We start from the raw sequence: 20,736 nt of genomic DNA on the forward strand, positions 1-20,736 counted from the left end.
TCCTTTCTGTACACACTATTACATTCAAATTCCGAAAACTTGGCATCTGTGTATCTGTTGTATGGGTGAGTGAGTATGTGTACACTCTTACCTGGAAGCGGTGGTTTTGTATTTATTCTGTGATGAAATGCACTGTGTCTGACAGTTAAACGTAGTTGTAAATGACTGTGTACACAAAGGTCTTGGACTATTAAGCAGCTTGTATTGCTTTCAGCAAAGTTTGAGCCCGCATTACATTTAAACTGAACATGAAAGGAAACAGTTGCGATCACACATTTGCAGGGTTGGATTTTCAAAGTGTGGCGGCTCTAGGGGTGAGCTTCTGATGTTTCATGGTGGTTACATTCTAAAGCGCAGATAAACAAGCCCCTACCTCCGCGCAACCCTGCTTGAAGGCGCTGCAATGCTGGATTTTGAATAAATGCAGCCAAGGCGCTCCCTTTCATTCTGTCAGATCAACTCCGCTGCGGCCTCTCTGCTCTGCCTGTGTGTGTAGGTGTGTGTGGCTCAACCCCGCTTTTGGTCCAATAGACACACAAACTTACAGCTCTATAAATTCATGACATGACAACATGAAAAGAGAGGAGTAATCTGGTCCAAACCTAACCTGCACACTGTTATGGCATGGAGCTACACACCTACTCTCCGAAAGTAGAGTGCCAGAAATGTCCTGAACACAGCAAAATCAGATGAAATGACAAAATACAGACAGAGGGCAGAGTCTTTGAAGACACCTCCACACCCTTCTAGTGGGTCATAAGTGATGATTGAGAAGGATTATAAGTCTATAATAGACCATATATACGATGTGGACATTGTCACGTGACCTCACCCATTGCTTTATGAAACAAGAAGTGACACATCAAACTGAATGCAACTGAATGGTAAATGTAGTCTACTTGTATAGCGCTTTTCTAGTCTTCCGACCACTCAAAGCGCTTTAACACTACATGTCATCATGCATCCATTAAGATCTATTCATACACTGATGGCGGGGGCTACCATGCAAGGTGCCAACTGGCCATCTGGATTAACCAATCAGTCATACCCATTCATACAACGCAGGAACAGCCCGTTGGAATAATTTGGGGTAAGTGTCTTGCCCAAGGACTTCTGATTGAAGGACAACCCTGCTCTACCACTGAGCCACAGTCGCACAAACACTGAATAAGACATTTTAAGGCAACCAAAAAGGTTGCAGTTATTTGAAAACTGTAGTGACCTGTACATTGGTAGCCATGCCCGAAGCATAGCCTGCTTATAGTCTGTAGTATACCTTTTAAGAAATTAGGTTAGACTTTTTAGTGTATATTTAAAAGACACACTTTCACAAAAATCTAAAGAATAAGTAAGAAAATATATGGTGGCTATACTTCTTCAGTACCCAGTTGCACTGAAGAAGAACAAAATATTTTTGTATTGAAAATGTCACCTTGCAAGAGATATATTCCAGTGGTGGTGGTTTCATTCAAGGGAAGTTTCACAGACATTCTTAACCCTCAGTGTATGAAAGAGTGTGAATGTGTATGATTAGTCCAAATGGTACCTTGCATGGAATGCCATCAGTGTATGAATAGGTGTGAATGGGTAAATGACATGTAGTATAAAAGCGCTTTTTAAAAAATGTAAGCAAGGAGTCCTAGTCTAGGATTGATTAGGCCTCGTTGGCGCAGTAGGCAGCGCGTCAGTCTCATAATCTGAAGGTCGTGAGTTTGAGCCTCACACGGGGCACATGTTTGGGCGGCTGTGGCACATGAGGTAGAGCGCTTGTCCCGTAACCACAAGGTTGGTGGTTCAAACCCCTCTACCGGCAACATGCCGAGGTGTCCTTGAGCAAGACACCTTACCCCAAGTTGCTCCCCGGGCGCTTCATTGCAGCCCACTGCTCCTCCGGGATGGGTTAAATGCAGAGAAATAATTTCCCCATTGTGGGACTAATAAAGGATTGATTGTTATTATTATTATTATTATTATTATTAAGGAACATTGAAGGGACAGAAACTTCCCCCTCAGTGAGGAGATGTTATTTACACTGTGTTAGGTATGACGCATTCTTTTAAAGAAGTGTTATTGGTTGATCCAAAAAAGAAAAATGCACTAAAGGGAATAGAATGGACAGTGAAATTGATGGGCCTACATTTTGATTTTAATTTCTATTCAGACATGGTGTAACTATGAATTGAACTATTTTAAGTAATGAGCATTTGAGTTTATTGTTAGCCATAGACCTACTTTAAAAGTAGCCTACAAAATGTCTGAAAACACAAGCCTTCTTTTTATATTTATTTGCTTACGTTTATTTACAATGCTGTTGATTTTAGTAGGCCTACTTGTTAATTTCATAATAACAGGGGAAAAAATAGCTGTGCTTTCATCAGTTTCTGTAATTGCTTGTGTGTCTATATAAGTAACGGCATTGTTCGGCATGTAAACCAGCAAACACTGTTGCATTTTTTAAGTTACCACATATCTTAGTTTTGTGATGATTTTCATCTCTGGCGTTATATAGAGTTTTTGCATTGGGTGGGAGATGTGAGCTCATCTAAATTAAGATCTACTATAAACATTATCCCTGCCCGATTTTTCTCTGTAGCTTTTTATTAACTAACAGTGATTCATTTGGTGAATATTTCATCTACCTTTGCATCTTTCCACCATTTTTTCCTCTGCGTAAGAAACTCTTTAGCCTCTTAAAAGTCCTCCTCCCTTCTCTTAATAGTTTTCCACCCTAAGAGCTCTCTTAAGGGCTATGATACTTTGTGAATACGTTTTATCTTTTCTAGGATCTTGTCTTATCTTTGAAGGGAGATTCTTAGAAAACGTCAACAGTATTTTATTAGAATTTTGTCACAAGGGGCTACTCTTTGCACTAGGAAGCTTTATGAATACAGCCCCAGATATTTTACCTATGTGAAGGTAACTATAATATAATAATTATCTGTTATAAGTAAAAGTCACATTGTGGGATCTGCACATATTTGGGTAGATACTTCCTGCTTGACTGGCTACGTTTATGCAAATTGTATGTGGGTGAATGAGTGCAATGTTTCTGTGAAAGAGTGGGTGTAATTCAAAGTAACAAGCTCACTCCTTTCAGTGGAAATTTTAATCAAGTAAACTGTAACTATATTCTTAGCAGAAGGAAGCTCTGTGGGTCTGGAGGATCTCAGTCATGTTTAAGAAAATAACCATGATGATATCACAGTGATGTCTTTATGGAAACACAAGTTTACTTTCAAGTAACAAAGACCTCTAGCACCATAGTAATTATGCCAGGAGCCTGGAGCTCAGGTGAACATTAGACTTTAACACTGGATACAGCTGTTCATTTCCAACTTACAGTAAACATTGTTTTATTTAAGGCATACCACATGTTAATTATCATAACCATAACGGTGGGTCTCCTAACATTAAAATAGTAGTTATTTTAGATCAAACCACAATGTTTTCCTAACCTTAACGATCTTATCCTAGACCTGAAATACTATACCCTATGCTGCGGGACTAATAAAGGATTATCTTATTTTATCTTATCTTAAAGGGTAGTCAGATAAGGAAATGTTTCTATCTGTCTGAAGGGAATGAATCAACAGCTTATTTTGTTGTTTAATTTGAAAGACTTTTTGACTTTTGTAGCTTTACCCATAGTAGAGAGGATATTTCAGTTCCTGCCAGACCATCATAATATGATCATGGTATTAGTCCCACTTATATTATGAGGCTGTTGTAAAGTCCCAAGATATAGGCTTGTCAGTGTGGTCCAACTATGATATGATGCAGTTTAATAAATCACACATTTATTTAAAAGATGTGTGTTGTCTATATAAAATAAGGCAGGACATAGCTGTTTCAATTACAAAAAACAATGTACATTTTTTTTGTTTCAACTAGATCCTTCTCACATTATGGCAAAGGTTTTTTTCCTGACACAATTTCCCATTACTACTTACAAGAATACATAATTTTATTATTTTCAATTGTTTATGATAACAAAATATATATTGTACTTACTTTAGGGGAGAAACTGAGCAATTATTCGATATAAGCTCCTAAAGTATAATTACAAATATAATACAATTCAATTTAAATTCAGTTGGAATGGTAGAGTATCATTTTAACCAATTTGCTTACCAAGCATACATTGTTGCCATTGTGTTGTCTCAGTCATGGTTATTTTACAGGTTGGTTTGTGTGAGTAATGATCTCCTGTGGAAATTGAAGAATAATAATCTTGATTATACACCCAGAAACAAAATGCAACTTAAACTCAACAGGGATTGACTCAAGAAGAAATCAATACTTTGGCTATGATTCCTCAAGTCTTTTAATTCTGCATTATTTGAGGCTTCTGGGAAAGGAACTTTTTGTAATTGTAGACTCGGTTTATTTCCTGGGCCAAAAAAAAAAGATTTTTTGGTTGATCATGATATTTGGAATTTTCCATGCTTAATAGTTCCTGTAATGAGTCTAGTTTAACTGTTCAGTGAACCAGCCTTCTTACATAGCCTCGGGCTCCTCCTCTTTGGTAAAGGTCAAACACAGTATAAAACCACACCTAGCACCCCTCATACAGCTTAAATAACAGAATGGCCTCACCTTGACAGTTGTTGAAGAAAAGATTTGACACAAAACTCACTGTCTTAGCTATCTTTGCAGTTGCAATCCACTTAAATACAGAAAACACAAATCTGCCATTCTGAATGGAGTTACCAGAAGCCAGTGACGGTGTTCAGCTGGCTGCATACAGACCCAGACTTTCTCTGCCTGTAGTCAATGCGAAGGCAACACCTGAAGGGTTTGATGCGTCTGGTGACTATCACTGCTATGGGGATGGGAGCAGTGTAGCGTCCCGTGGATCTGATGCTCTAAGTGGCTACGAGACTCTGGACGCCCCACCACACTATGATTTCTACGCCAACACAGAGGTGTTTGGCCGACAGAGGCGCTTAAGGCCATCCCTGTACCAGCTGCATGCCAACCCTGAGGTGAGAGTCTCTGGCTTTCTCTGCTTAAACTCTTCTCAAATTAACTAAATTAAGAAAAAGAATAACGCAGGTTGAAGAGTTAGGAATAATATAATATTTTATGTCTAATTTCCACTGAATAAGCTTTAAATGCTCTAAAACAAATCCTGGTCCCATGATACATTATTTAGGTTTCAGGTCATCTATCTCTCCATGACCTGACAATACTGGCTCCATTACTATAAACAAGTTTCTTTTGTAAAACAGAATCTTGGGTACGAGATTACAACTTGGGTACAACTGGCTACTAGAAATTATTTAATAAAGTGTTTTATTCAGAAATCTAGTGTGAGACAAACTCAGGAAAGGTGTCAGTGTAGTCCTATTCCTTCTTCTACAGCACTCTTTGATTGTGTGTGTTAACATTTTAAGTTTGTTTAAGTGTTTATATACTTTATATACTTTTATTATTGTATGACAATAGCAACAGTCCTTGGTTTTGATACACACAGCAACTTGATTCATGTCATCCCCTCTCTCTCCCCTTTCCTTTCATTTTCCCAGCTGCACTATAATAAATGCAATAAAAAAGTCAAAATTATCCTTAAAATAGATAACTCCATATTTTGAAAGGATTTGTGTTGTACTTGATTTCTGTATCAGTGTCTACAATCTCTAGTGTTGATATGTTGGTATATCAGCAAAATCTCAAGGCATAACTGTGCTCAATTCACAAGGAATTCCTTTCTTCCTTTTCCTCCCTGTTGAACGTTTTTTGGGGGGTTGTGTGTTATTATTTGAATTTGCGTCTAAGATAAAGGGTGTTAATTGTAAATGTGTGATGGTTATTTTGGACTATAAAGATAAAAATGTATTTCACTTTACTGGACTAGGTTGATCCCAGACCTCCCTTGTATGAGGAGACAACAGCTGAACAGATGAGAGTAGAAGACAGCTCAGAGGAAGACGAGGAGGACCAAAAGGAGCCACCACTTGAACCTACTCGCTTTGGCTGGGTTCAGGGAGTCATGGTAGGCATGGTTAGACTAGTGTGGGATTTCTGCATTTGTATATATTTGTATATATATATATATATATATATATATATATATATATATATATATTTGTCTCTAGACTGGCGAACTGTCCAGGGTGCACCCTGCCTTCGCCCATTGACAGCTGAGATAGGCTCCAGCACCCCTGCGACCCTTAACTGGATAAGCAGGTTACGGAAAATGTATATATATATATATATATATATATATACAGTGGGGCAAAAAAGTATTTAGTCAGCCACCAATTGTGCAAGTTCTCCCACCTAAAAAGATGAGAGGCCTGTAATTTTCATCATAGGTATACCTAAACTATGAGAGACAAAATGAGAAAAGAAATTCCTGAAAATCACATTGTCTGATTTTTAAAGAATATATTTGCAAATTATGGTGGAAAATAAGTATTTGGTCAATAACAAAAGTTCATCTCAATACTTTGTTATATACCCTTTGTTGGCAATGACAGAGGTCAAACGTTTTCTGTAAGTCACAAGCTTTTCACACACTGTTGCTGGTATTTTGGCCCATTCCTCCATGCAGATCTCCTCTAGAGCAGTGATGTTTTGGGGCTGTCGCTGGGCAACACGGACTTTCAACTCCCTCCACAGATTTTCTATGGGGTTGAGATCTGGAGACTGGCTAGGCCACTCCAGGACCTTGAAATGCTTCTTACGAAGCCACTCCTTCGTTGCCCGGGCGGTGTGTTTGGGATCATTGTCATGCTGAAAGACCCAGCCACGTTTCATCTTCAATGCCCTTGCTGATGGAAGGAGGTTTTCACTCAAAATCTCACGATACATGGCCCCATTCATTCTTTCCTTTACACGGATCAGTCGTCCTGGTCCCCTTGCAGAAAAACAGCCCCAAAGCATGATGTTTCCAGCCCCATGCTTCACAGTAGGTATGGTGTTCTTTGGATGCAACTCGGCATTCTTTCTCCTCCAAACACGACGAGTTGAGTTTTTACCAAAAAGTTCTATTTTGGTTTCATCTGACCATATGACATTCTCCCAATCCTCTTCTGGATCATCCAAATGCTCTCTAGCAAACTTCAGACGGGCCTGGACATGTACTGGCTTAAGCAGGGGGACACGTCTGGCACTGCAGGATTTGAGTCCCTGGTGGCGTAGTGTGTTACTGATGGTAGCCTTTGTTACTTTGGTCCCAGCTCTCTGCAGGTCATTCACTAGGTCCCCCCGTGTGGTTCTGGGATTTTTGTTCACCGTTCTTGTGATCATTTTGGCCCCACGGGGTGAGATCTTGCGTGGAGCCCCAGATCGAGGGAGATTATCAGTGGTCTTGTATGTCTTCCATTTTCTAATAATTGCTCCCACAGTTGATTTCTTCACACCAAGCTGCTTACCTATTGCAGATTCAGTCTTCCCAGCCTGGTGCAGGTCTACAATTTTGTTTCTGGTGTCCTTTGACAGCTCTTTGGTCTTGGCCATAGTGGCGTTTGGATTTGGAGTGTAACTGTTTGAGGTTGTGGACAGGTGTCTTTTATACTGATAACAAGTTCAAACAGGTGCCATTAATACAGGTAACGAGTGGAGGACAGAGGAGCCTCTTAAAGAAGAGAAATCTTGCTTGTTTGTGATTTCCTGGATTCTTTCCCCATTCTGTCTCTCATAGTTGAAGTGTACCTATGATGAAAATTACAGGCGTCTCTCATCTTTTTAAGTGGGAGAACTTGCACAATTGGTGGCTGACTAAATACTTTTTTGCCCCACTGTATATACTGTATATATATATAATATGTCCCTTATAAACATGACACACCCTATGTTCAATTCAATTCAATTTAAATTATTTTGTATAGCCCAAAATCACAAATTACAAATTAGCCTCAGAGGACTTTACAATCTGTACACATCCTCGGTCCTGTCACATTGGCACAGGAAAAACTCTCAGAAAAAAAAAACTTTACCGGGAGGAAAAAAAGGAAGAAAACAGCAGAGGAGGGATCCTTCTCCCAGGATGGACATAAATGCCATAGATGTCATGTGTACAGAATGAACAACATAACAGCAGAAATGGATATAGTAGAATATTAATAATGATAAGAGCAGTAATGGTATATGGAATAGTAATAGCAATGTGACTAATAATAATAAAAACGGAGAGAGAGGAGCTCAGTGTATCCTAGTTAGTCCCCCGGCAGTCTAGGCCTACAGCAGCATATCTAGGTGCTGGACCAAGGCAAACCTGAGCCAACCCTAACTATAAGCGTTATCAAAAAGGAAAGTCTTAAGCCTACTCTTAAAAGTGGTGAGTGTGTCTTTCCCCCCTGACTGAAACTGGAAGCTGTTTCCACAGAAGAGGAGCTTGATAACTGAAGGCTTTGGCATGGTACTATGCGTATTAGTTGCATTCGTATTAGTTGTTGCTGCATTCGTATTAGTTGTTGCATTTACTGTATTCGTATCAGTCCGCTGCACTTATTGAATTCGTATTCGTTTACTGCACTTATCCTATTCGTAGTGGTTTGTAGCACTTGTTATATTCGTATTAGTCTGTTGCAATTATTGTTTTCGTAGTAATTTGCCTCTGCACTATACTTTTGCTCTGGTTTATGCCTTAAGATGCTTGTTTAAGAAAGGAGATGCACTTATGACTTCTGGTGACTAGTAGTTCTCTTGAATACCTATGTTGAATACACTTCCTGTAAGTCGCTTTGGATAAAAGCGTCTGCTAAATGACTGTAATGTAATGTAATGTAATGTCAACATAAAGAGGCTGATACTCAGTCTGACAGGCCTTGTACAGTTAGGTGCACAGACATCACAATACACAGTACCTGTACTTCATCTGTGCCACGCACATCATTGGTCATTAACCAGGACAGACATCAACAGAAACAGGACATTTCATGTCTATAATACAGTAATCAGGTAGGCTACTGTAACTTTTTGACTCAGAACCTGGGAAGATAGGTGTGCTCTTACACTGCCTATCAAGCAATGAAAGAAATAGATTACATTAATAACAGTAAGCACCGGATCAAACAGGTCAGAGGCTAAATTCCGTTACACAACAACAGCAGTATTTCGAAAATGATAACTTACAGTTGTGAGTTGTCTCCGCCATTGTTTCTTTTTAGCAGTTGGTGCGAAATGCATTCTGGGATACTTGGTTGTCCAAAGTCCACACAAGTCACCTCCGATGCATCCCCGATATGACGGGCGAAAGAAAGAACATTTCCGGGCATTTGGACTGTACTTGGCTGAATGCGAACTTGTGTTTTGGAACAGTACTTGGGCAGCGCTAGATGACGTTTCACAAGTTCAGGAGGACACAAGTACAGAGAAGTTCACTGATTGAGAAACAGCCCTGGTCTATTGTGACCATTTTCTCATTTCCTGGTCTAACATGACCTAGTCTAAAGTGACCTTTTCTCATTTACCTGGTCTAACGTGACCAATTTCCATTCCCCAGGTCTAATGTGACCGTTTCTCATTTCCCGTTCGGAATGTGACCCGGTCCTGAGGACCCAATTTCTAATTTCCTGGTCGGCAGTGACCTGGTCTGAGTGACTCAAATTTCTCATTTCCTGGTCTACCATTACCTGGTCAAGAAGGATCGCTTTTCACAATTTATGGTCGAACATGACCTGGTCTAACAGGACTGTATTCTCATTCCCGGGTAAAAAACAAACTAAAATGCCTGTCTTCTCTTTTATCCAGTCTCCAGGGACTCTTCAGGTCTCTCTCTGGTCTTACTCTACCCTGCTATTCTGTTTTGCGGTCTTAGCTGACCAACTATCTGTGCTGAGGTCTAACGTGACCACAACTATCCTGTTCTGCGGTCAAATATGGCCCATAACTCTCCTCTGCTGCGTTCTAACTTGACCCCCACATATCCTTTCCTGTGGTCTGCCGATAACCCTGCTATCAATTCCATGATCTGTCAAGATCCCACCAGACTTTACTGTGGTCTATCTAGACCTGCACTATCCTTGTGTGCGGCCATCGAGACTCTAGCCTATCCTTTGCTAGGGTTTACTTGACCCATCTTAACTGTGGCTTAACTTCAATTCATGCAAGCTCATTCTAACAAGTTTTACCCATAACCTTTCTCTCGTGACGGTTTCTGCTTAGGAGTTCTCTGCAGCAAGTTATTTATTTAATATATTTATATAAAATAATTCTCTCTTTTGGGGGATTGTGCCTGTCTGACCTCAGCATCACTGCCCCTCTGATAGGTGGTTTCGCTATGGAGTTCAATTCAATTCAATTCAGTTTATTTTGTAAAGCCCAGAATCACAAATTACAAATTTGCCTCAGAGGGCTTTACAATCTGTACACATGCGACATCCTCTGTCCTGGAACCCTCACATCGGCACAGGAAAAACTCCCCTGAAAAACCCCTTTAACGGGTAGAAAAAAGGAAGAAACCTATGGGAGAGTGACAGAGGAGGGATCCTTCTCCCAGGATGGACAGAATGCAATAGATGTCATGTGTACAGAATAAACATCATAACAGAGATACAACATATTCAATGTATATGACATAAATTATTCATATAATAAGACTACTTATAATAACAGCAGCAATTATTTTGGTAGAATTATAATTATGAAATAGGGATAGTAATGTGATTAATAATAATAATCGAAGTAGCAGTGGGTGTCAGTCGGCTCACAGCAGGAGGCACGACTATGGTCCAGGTACCACAATGATTCATGGAAACCTGCAAAGCGAGAAAGCAAAAAGGGCTTCAGGGTGGAAGTAAAGCTAATATGCGTAATGGTACAGGTAATAGTAATAGTAATGTGACTAGTAATAATAATGGTGGTAGCAGTCGTGTCAGCAGGGCCATAGCAGGATGCATGACCACAGTCCAGGTACAGCCACGATTTATAGAAGCCTGCGAAGCGAGAAAGCACAAAGACTCCAGGGTAGAAGCAAAGTCAATAAGCGTAATAGTACAGGGAATAATAATAGTAATGTGACTAATAATGATAGTGGTAGTAGCAGTGGGTGTCAGCAGGACCTCAGCAGGTGGCACGATGACAGTCCAAATATAACCCCGATTCCTGGGAACCTGCGAGGCGAGAAAGCACAAGGACTCCGGGGAAGAAGCAAAATCAGTAATGTGCATAAATAGGAGATTAATACATAAAGAAGGAGGGAGAGAAGAGGAGAGAGGAGCTCAGTGTATCCTAGGTAGTCCCCCGGCTGTCTAGGCATATAGCAGCATATCTAGGGGCTGGACCAAGGCGAACCAGAACCAGCCCTAACTATAAGCGCTATCAACAAGGAAGGTCTTAAGCCTGATCTTAAAAGTGGTGAGTGTGTCTGGCCCCCGGACTGAAACTGGAACCTGGTTCCACAGAAGAGGAGCCTGATAACTGAAAGCTCTGGCTCCCATCCTACTTTTATATACTCTAGGAACCACAAGTAACCCTGCATTGATTGAGCGCAGCTCTCGAGTTGGGTAATATGGAACTATAAGTTCCTTAAGATAAGACGGTGCCTGGCCAGTTAGAGCTTTGTAGGTAAGTAGACAAATTTTTAATTATATTCTTGATTTAACAGGGAGCCAGTGCAGAGAAGCTAATACTGGAGTAATATGATCTCTTTTCTTAGTTTTTGTTAGAACACGTGCTGCAGCATTCTGGATCAACTGTAGAGATTTAAGAGACTTATTAGAGCAGCCTGATAATAAGGAGTTACAGTAATCTAGTCGAGAGGTAACAAATGCATGAACTAGTTTTTCTGCATCACTTTGAGACAGGATTTGCCTGATTTTCACAATGTTACATAAATGAAAAAAGGCTGTCCTTGAGATCTGTTTTATATAAGAGTTAAAAGACAGATCCTGATCAAAGATAACTCCGAGGTTCTTAACGGTAGTGCTGGATGCCAGAGCAATGCCATCTAGAGAAACTATATCGTTAGATAATTGATTTCGAAGGTGATCTGGGCCTAGTAGAATAACTTTTCGGAGTTTAACATTAAGAAGTTACAGGTCATCCAGGTTTTTATGTCTGTAAGACATGCTTGAAGTTTAGAGAACTGATTAGTTTCGTCTGGCTTAATTGATAGATATAACTGGGTATCATCTGAATAACAATGAAAGTTTATTGAGTGTTTTCTGATAATATTCCCTAAGGGAAGCATATATAAGGTAAATAAAATTGGTCCAAGAACAGACCCTTGTGGAACTCCGTGACTGACCCTGGTTTTCATCGAGCTTTCATTGTTTACATCTACAAACTGAGATCGGTCTGATAAATACGACTTAAACCAGCTAAGTGCGGTTCCTTTAATGCCTATTAGATGCTCCAATCTCTGTAATAGGATTTGATGATCAATGGTATCAAATGCAGCACTAAGGTCTAACAATACAAGTACAGAGACATGTCCTTTGTCTGAAGCTATTAGAAGGTCATTGGTAATTTTCACCAGTGCCGTCTCTGTGCTATGATTCACTCTAAATCCTGACTGAAAATCCTCAAATAAACTATTGTTATGCATAAAGTCACACAGCTGATTTGCTACTGCTTTCTCAAGGATCTTAGAGAGGAACGAAAGGTTAGATATAGGTCTATAGTTAGCCAACACCTCTGGATCAAGAGTAGGTTTCTTAAGAAGAGGTTTGATTACAGCTAGTTTGAAGGCCTGTGGTACATGGCAGATTGATAATTTCTAATAAAGAATTGCTAATTAAAGGTAAAACTTCCTTAAGCAGCCGAGTTGGAATCGGGTCTAAGAGACAGGTGGAAGGGTTAGACTTAGAAATAGTTAAAGTCAATTGTTGAAGGTCGATGGGTGAAAAGCCATCTAAATATATTTCAGGTTCTACAGCTGTGGATCGATCGGTACTGTTTGAGGGCAGTAGATTTCTTTTTTTTTCTCTAATAGTTAGAATCTTATCATTAAAGAAGTTCATGAAGTCACTACTACTGAGGTTTATAGGAATACACGGCTCAACAGAGCTGTGACTCTCTGTCAGCCTGGCTACAGTGCTGAAGAGAACCCTGGGGTTGTTCTTATTTTTCTCTATTAATGCTGAATAATAGGCTGCTCTAGCATTACGGAGTGCCTTCTTATATATTTAAGACTGTCTCGCCAGACTAACCGCATTTCATCCACATTGGTGGAACGCCATATCCTTTCAAGTTTTCGCGATATTTGCTTTAATTCGTGGGTTTGAGGGTTATACCATGGAGCAAACCTCCTTTCTTTTATTAGCTCCTTTTTTAGAGGAGCTATAGAGTCTAGTGTCATTCGCAGTGAGCATGCAGCACTATCAACAAGATGGTCAATCTGAGACGGACTAAAGTTAGCGTAGGCGTCCTCTGTTATATTGAGCAATGGTAATGAATAAAACCCTGAAGAAATCGCTTCTTTAAATTTAGCTACAGCACTATCAGATAGACATCTAGTGTAGAAACTTTTGCCTAATGGCGTACACTCTGGTAGTAAAAATTCAAAGGTTATTAGATAATGGTCCGATAAAAGAGAGTTCTGTTGAGAGACAATTACATTTTCTATTTCAATACCATATACCAGAACAAGGTCGAGGGTATGGTTAAAACAGTGAGTTGGTTTATGTACACACTGGCAGAAGCCAATAGAATCTAATAATGAACTAAACGCAGTACTAAGGCTATCATTATCAACATCCACATGAATATTAAAATATAGGCTCGGCTACATTACAGAAGTCAAAGTGTGTTAGAACTCAATCTGTAGAACAGTTTTCTTTTTTTTTGGTTAGATTGACAGTTGGTAATGTCCATATGGCTTTTTTTTGACCACCTTAAGAAAATGAGTGCGGAAATGAATTCAGTGCGACTTTCCTTGCTAGAGAGCTGTTTCCCTGGCATGCTTTATTAGTGTTGCTGTTGCACTTCAAATGCTGTTTTGGTTTAACAAAATATTGGGAATTTGGTAAATTATGTCTGTAACTGTCTTTTTGTAGATCCGTTGCATGTTAAACATCTGGGGTGTTATCTTGTACTTGAGGTTGCCTTGGATCACTGCTCAAGCTGGTATAGGTACGTCCAACGAAACTTGTTAATGTGATTGGTCAATTATAGATGCAAATTTCTCTAAAACATGTCTTTGATACTTCAGTCTATGAGTGCATCAGTCTGTCTCACTATAATAATTTCTCTCTTTCTCTGTGTGTCTTTATGTCAGGTCTGACCTGGGTGATTATCCTGCTATCCTCCTGTATAACTGGGATCACTGGTCTCTCGACCTCAGCAATTGCTACCAATGGCAAGGTCAAAGGAGGTCTGTTCCCTCAGTGCTTCATACATGATAACAACCTACTTAATAAACTAGAAATATTATTAAGAAAATTCAAAGGATATTAAGAAGGATTAATATGAGAAAACAAACATAAGACTGTTAAATGCCAGTGGGAAAATGTGGTCATCATGAAATGTGCATGATGACCACATTTCCCACATTACATGTTGCCCTTGTCAGTACCCGAACCGTTCCAGCTGCCCGATCCGTTCTGCGCATGTGCATACTTATTCCTGCCCGATTTGTACTACGCATGTGTGAACATTTGAAGGATTTCTTCTTCTGAGTTGTTTTACGGCCATCGGCATCCCTAAATCCTGACATGGATCACCGCAATCTCCTTAACTAAAATGTAAATGCCATATATACGTATATATACACACATCTAAAAATTAACTTTTAAACATTTAAAGATAGAAATTTACATATATCTTTACCAAATATGAACTCTCTCTATAGTCTGTAGAAGAAGACGTTTTTGCCAATGTTTCTCAAATAATGTAACATCTGTCTGTAGGGCATAGCTTAAAATTTCAAATTCGATTGCCAAAAAAAAGAGTATTAAACAGTCCGTTTTTGTTGGTCCGGTCCATAGGGGTCACGTCCAGTGTGGAACGGATCAGGCAGTGTCGTAAAATAAGTTACATTCTGCACTGACTTTTACGCATGCGCAGAACGGAGCGGGCAGCTGGAAGGATCGGGTACTGACAGCCCTCTGTGCACACTTTTGTTTTGAGGTGGGACTTACTTCCTGATCAGTCGCAGCCTCGGTCCAGAGCTGGGTGGGTCCATTGGTCTGATCTTTTCTTTTGCCAATGCTGTAGCTGTGGCCATGCACACTGTTGGCTTTGCTGAGACTGTTACAGATCTTATGTATGTAAGTAGGATGTGTGCTAATATGTAGGCGGAGCAACTTTTATAATAATTCTGTACAGTAATCACAGTTTTTCTTTCTCTTTAAACACAACACAGAAATTTCCCTGAAACACACTGACATTTTTCTTTCACAGGAAAATGGAACAGTCATGGTGGACCGAATCAATGACATCCGCATCATTGGCATCATTACAGTCACATTTCTACTAGGTATCTCAATGGCTGGCATGGCGTGGGAGTCAAAGGTTAGCTCAACCAAATATAGAAGACTATTGTAACTGCCATCGTGATAAATAAAAAATTGTTGGGATTTTTAAATGCACATAAAAATACTTAATTGCTGTGCTACTTTACATGACTTACAGAATTAGTTATTTATTAAGAATACTTATTTTTCTTGCAGATAATCAGATGAGAAAAGTCAATACCACTTCTACCTATGTAAAGCAAGAGCCAGCAGTCAATGCTAAAGTTAACATAAAGACTAGGAGCAATAGACATTATGTTTATTTCAAGCATGCTTGGTAGCCAGCATGTTCATCCAAGCTAGTGTGATAAAACCAACGTTATTTATTAGTTTGGTGAGATACATTAGCTCGTTATTTTATGTAAATTTCTGTCTGCAACCATACTGTATGTTTACCATATATTCTGCCCTCCACAGGCGCAGGTTTTGTTCTTTCTAGTCATCCTGGTATCATTTGCCAGTTTCATTGTTGGAACGATCACTCCTGCTTCCCCACAGAAACAAGCCAGGGGTTTCTTTAGCTACAAAGGTAACTGTTCAATCCTTGCTCAGAGTATCATATTCCTGCAGGCAAATGCAAAGTTTCCTCTTTCAATGTAGAGCAATTTAATATGTGTGCGGTGGTTTATACACAAATCAAGGATAACCAACCTTCGAGTCTCTCCCTTTCAGAGCTCTTTGATAATCTAACTATTTCACCTTAAACAGCGGATATCTTTGCCTCCAATTTTGTACCCGACTGGCGGGGACCAGAGGGCAGCTTCTTTGGAATGTTCTCCATTTTCTTCCCCTCCGCCACGGGCATCCTGGCAGGAGCTAACATATCAGGCGATCTGAAGGTATGTTAATTTGTTTCTTTCTCTCTGGCTTTTTATATTCGTGTAAAATCCTGATTAAGAAAATACCATGCATTGTTGTCAGTGGTATGTAAGCATTGTTCAGCTAAAAACCAATATACACATATATGGGTATCTAGTAGTGTTGTTGATGGATTCAGGTCAAAATCTTAAGATTTTAGTACAACATATTTTAATTCTACGTTGTATTTTAAAGATGCATAGCTTCTGTCTTTGGCTGGTTGAAACAATACAATTTAGCTAATGGTTGATAGGAGGTTATGTATATGAAGAAGTGGTTGTAGTCATCATGACATCACCCATTAGTTTGCCAACCAGAACAGACATGAGAGAGTGGAGCTAAGTACAACAGTTTGGTTAAGGCAGTGGTTCTCAAACTTTTTCTGTCACGCCCCACTTTGGATGAAGAAAAATGTTCATGCCCCACCGCACCAACAAAATTGTAACAAAATGGTCCACGTTGAATGTTTATTGAAATAACAACAACAGAATGAAGAAAATTGCAATCACTTTCAAGTAAACCAGATTGCTCCATCAGACAAAAACAAATAAAATGTGCAATCACTTTGTTAGAACAATGCAAATAAAGTTCTATCTGTGCAAAAAAGAACTAATATTTGGCAAAAAATAGCTTATTGTGGCTGCAATTAACCTGTTTTACACTGAATATCTTTTCAAGATAATAACAATAAGTGCAACCTGTGAAAACTAAACAAAACAAGTTCAAATATTTGGCAATAAAGAGTTTTACTGAGTTTTACATTGCATATCTTTTCAAAACAACAATAACGTGCAACCTGTGCAAAACAAAATTAGTACAGATATGTGTGAGCCATCAAGTTTTATCAGTATTAGTGGCTGCAATGAGCCTGCTTTCCACTACAGATCTTTTTAAAACGGGGTTGCAGACTTGATACGGCCACTCTCAATTCATGCTCAATGTTGAGCTTAGATCTGTATTTTGTTTTGAGAGAGGCAACAGCAGAAAAGCCGACCTCACAGAGGTAGGATGTGGTGAAGGGAAGCAGAATGCCCACAGCCCTCTGTCCGATGAGTGGATGCTCCCTCTCCACACCAAGCCAGAACTCACTCAGTGTTTGAGCTGTAAACCTCAGCCTCCGGGTAGAGTCAGACGTCATCTCGATAAACTGGTCCTCTTCAGTAGAGCTGAAATCAGCAGGTGCTGCTGCATTGAAGGGATCTCTCACCCAGTCATACTGAGCACTGTTGTGTGGGAGGTATTTTTGAAAGTATCCTCTCAGGGAAGAGATGTGCTCTTTGAGACAAGGAATCACTGTGGTGGCATCCAAATCACTGGTTTCAGCAAATTCACTCAGATTCTCAAAGGAATCAATATTCCCTTGATCAAGTCGCCTGTCCCACATCTCCAGCTTCCGAGTGAAACCGCTGATCTTGTCTGCTAGGTGAGGAAGGTGCTTGTCGCTGCCTTGAAGATGAAGATTTAATTCATTCAGCTTTCCAAATATGTCACTGAGAAAGGCCAGTTTCATCAGAAATTCTTCATCAGCAAACTTGCCTGCAAATTAATAATTAATATTCAATTAATATGGGTAATATGTGTACAATTTCAATTGTATTGTACTGTCCTGTATATGACATATGTCATATGTATATGACGGATGTTTAACGTTGTAAAAAAAAAAAAAAAAAGTGAAAAACTTGCATGCAAATTCATCCATACGTCCCTCCTACTCCAGAAACACCCGAATTTCCTCTCTAAGCTCAAAGACTCGCGACACTTTACCTCGTGAGAGCCACCGAGCTTCGCTGTGAAACAGCACAGCTGAATGTTCCGCTCCCATCTCCTCACAGAGTGCGGAAAACAGTCGTGCTTTCAGGGGTTTTGTTTTTATGAAATTGACCACGCTGATAGCATCGGTCAAAACTCACGGTTCACGGCTCATCTGTCTTGCTGCTAGCGCTTCTCCGTGTATGACACAGTGTGTCCATTGCGCATTTGGAGAGACACTCTTTATCAGCGCCTGCAAGCCCTTCTTTTTCCCTGCCATGGTCTGCGCACCATCTGTGCAGAAACCCACACAATTCTCCCATTTCAGCCTGTGTTCTGTCAGGTAACTGTCCAGAAGCCTAAAGAGCTCATCAGCTGTTGCTCTGCCTGCAACGTACTTGCAAAACAGCAAATCCTCACTCAGTGACTCCGATGTGACAAAGCGAACAAAGCAATAAGCAAGCAGTCTTTATTGCTGTCAGTAGCCTCGTCCACTTGTAAGGCAAAACGTGTGTCTGTCAGTTGTTCAGTGAGTTGTTCCTTGAGATCATTTGAAATGTCACTTATCCGTCTTGCAACTGTGTCATTGGACAGAGGGATAGTCTTCAATTTTGCGGCGCTTGTCTCATCAAGCATCCTTGAAACCATATCGAGAGCTGCGGGAGTATGAGCTCCTTGGCGATGGTGTGTGGTTTCTTGCACTGCGCAATTTTGTATGCGACCTTGTATGACGCCAGTTGTGCTTTGTTGGTTACTGATACCACTTTTACAAAGTGATTTGCCTGCTTGTGGTATTCACCAAGTTTCCTCTGAAAGAACTCCAGTGGCTTATTGACGTGAGTGGGGTGCAATGTCTCCAAGTGTCTTTTTAATTTGTTGGGTTTCATACTGTCCGCTGCCAGAGTTTTCAGACATAAAACACAGACTGGTCTCTCCTCATCTCCTACCGCATTCACTGTGAAACCCAGAGCAAGATAGGCATCATCATATTTTCTTCTTGGCATCTTGCTGTTTGTCTCGGATGCATCGCCTGTGTTACAGGACTAAGAATGACAATAAGCTCACTCTGGTGCAACACATTTAATTTTCCTGCAAATATATACAAATATAAAATTAGGTCAGAAGCGCTCTCTGTTCCGCTGATCACGTATTGACAGCTTTCTTCTTCTCTACTCGCGTGTACCTTTACACCATAACAAAATACTCATCATAACAAACATTTCCCTATCATTGCCAACTCGTATAGAGTGCCATAAACACTTCTCTTTTCACAGGATTCCTCACAGAAATTACAATAAAGAAACATTGAACAGTGATTATTGACTGAACTCTTATTTTGTTAAAGATTTACCTTAAAACATTTTCATATGACCCAGTGGCTTTGGAGGGATAGCATGTGGTGTTAATATGTTAGCCTGCAAGTAGCGATTAGCATTCAATTAGCAGGACCTGTACTTAGCTCTCCAGCCCGACACTGGCTCATTCTTTAACTATGTTGCTATATACATTCCCTCAATTCAGCCATACTTCACACAGTCATCAACCAACAAAGATATATAAAGCATATAACTACTGTAGCTCACATAGAACCGGGCTGTCTTTTAGATTAGCATTAGTCAGCAGAATTATTTTCATGAGCACCGCCATTTTAACAATAGAAGCGCGGGAAAAACTCATTCCTGACTACAATCTAATTCAATGGCATTTAACATTTACTATGGCTTGAAGTGAATACATATTTTATGTCAACATGTTTATGTTTAAAGTCAGTTTACCTGCAAATATATAAAAATATAAAATTAGGTCAGAAGCGCTCTCTGTTCCGCTCATCAGTATTGAGCTTTCTTCTTCTCTACTGGCGGGAGCGGCTGATGCTCAGTATAATACAGAGAGCGCCCTCTGCTGACAATGTTGGGCTTAGCAGAAATAGAAACACCACACATCCCAGTCAAAGACCCAATGACAGAATAATAGAAATGAAGAGAAATAGTATATGTTTCTGAGACCTTAGATTTCTTCATTTTGCACACTAAGCTAGTAAAGCTACACATGTGAGTCGCCAAGGAGCTTGGCCATCGCGCAAGCGTAACCTGTTAGCGGCGTAACGTAAACATTTACGCGAAAGTACAGGCATTTCGCCATGTATTTATTAAAGACTTAGTTTTATGTCTGTGTACTTTGTACTTTTGTAATATGTGAAGTTCTCAATAAAGTTCTTGAAATAAAAAATAAAAATCAGCATTTCCCCCTCCGCCCCGCCTGTGATACCACTGCGCCCCACAGTTTGAGAACCACTGGGTTAAGGCAACCAAAAAGGTTACAGGTAACTTAAAACCCACTATGAAAGAATCAATACTGTAAGAGGAAAGCATGGACAACACCGTAGTAGCAAACTGTCATTTAATTCAATTACACATGCGACATCCTCTGTCCCGGAACATCGGCACAGGAAAAACTCCCCTAAAAAACCCCTTTAACAGGGAGAAAAAAGGAAGAAACCTATGGAAGAGCGACAGAGGAAGGATCCTTCTCCCAGGATGGACAGAATGCAATAGATGTCATATGTACAGAATGAACAGCATAACAGAGATACAACAAATTCAATGTATATGACATAAATGATTCATATAATAAGAGTAGTAAAAAATGAAGACTACTTATAATAACAGAATTTAATTATTATAGTAGAATTATAATTATGAAATAGGGAATAGTAATGTGATTA

The 20,736-nt window shown here is 39.8% G+C and overlaps 1 protein-coding gene across 1 annotated transcript in view; it reads left to right on the forward strand.

Annotated features, from left to right (window-relative positions):
• Positions 1-4,700: 4,700 nt before the first annotated feature.
• Positions 4,701-20,736, forward strand: part of slc12a3 (solute carrier family 12 member 3) — a 48,625-nt gene continuing 32,589 nt past the window's right edge. Inside the window, exons 1-8 of the mRNA XM_054619570.1 lie at positions 4,701-4,985; positions 5,858-5,995; positions 13,947-14,022; positions 14,168-14,263; positions 15,019-15,158; positions 15,292-15,402; positions 15,822-15,933; positions 16,113-16,243. Of these exons, the coding sequence (XP_054475545.1) occupies positions 4,701-4,985; positions 5,858-5,995; positions 13,947-14,022; positions 14,168-14,263; positions 15,019-15,158; positions 15,292-15,402; positions 15,822-15,933; positions 16,113-16,243 (1,089 nt within the window). The remainder of the gene's footprint in view (positions 4,986-5,857; positions 5,996-13,946; positions 14,023-14,167; positions 14,264-15,018; positions 15,159-15,291; positions 15,403-15,821; positions 15,934-16,112; positions 16,244-20,736) is intronic.

The sequence above is a fragment of the Anoplopoma fimbria genome, chromosome 19 (genome assembly GCF_027596085.1).
Source record: "Anoplopoma fimbria isolate UVic2021 breed Golden Eagle Sablefish chromosome 19, Afim_UVic_2022, whole genome shotgun sequence".
Lineage (NCBI taxonomy): Eukaryota > Metazoa > Chordata > Actinopteri > Perciformes > Anoplopomatidae > Anoplopoma > Anoplopoma fimbria.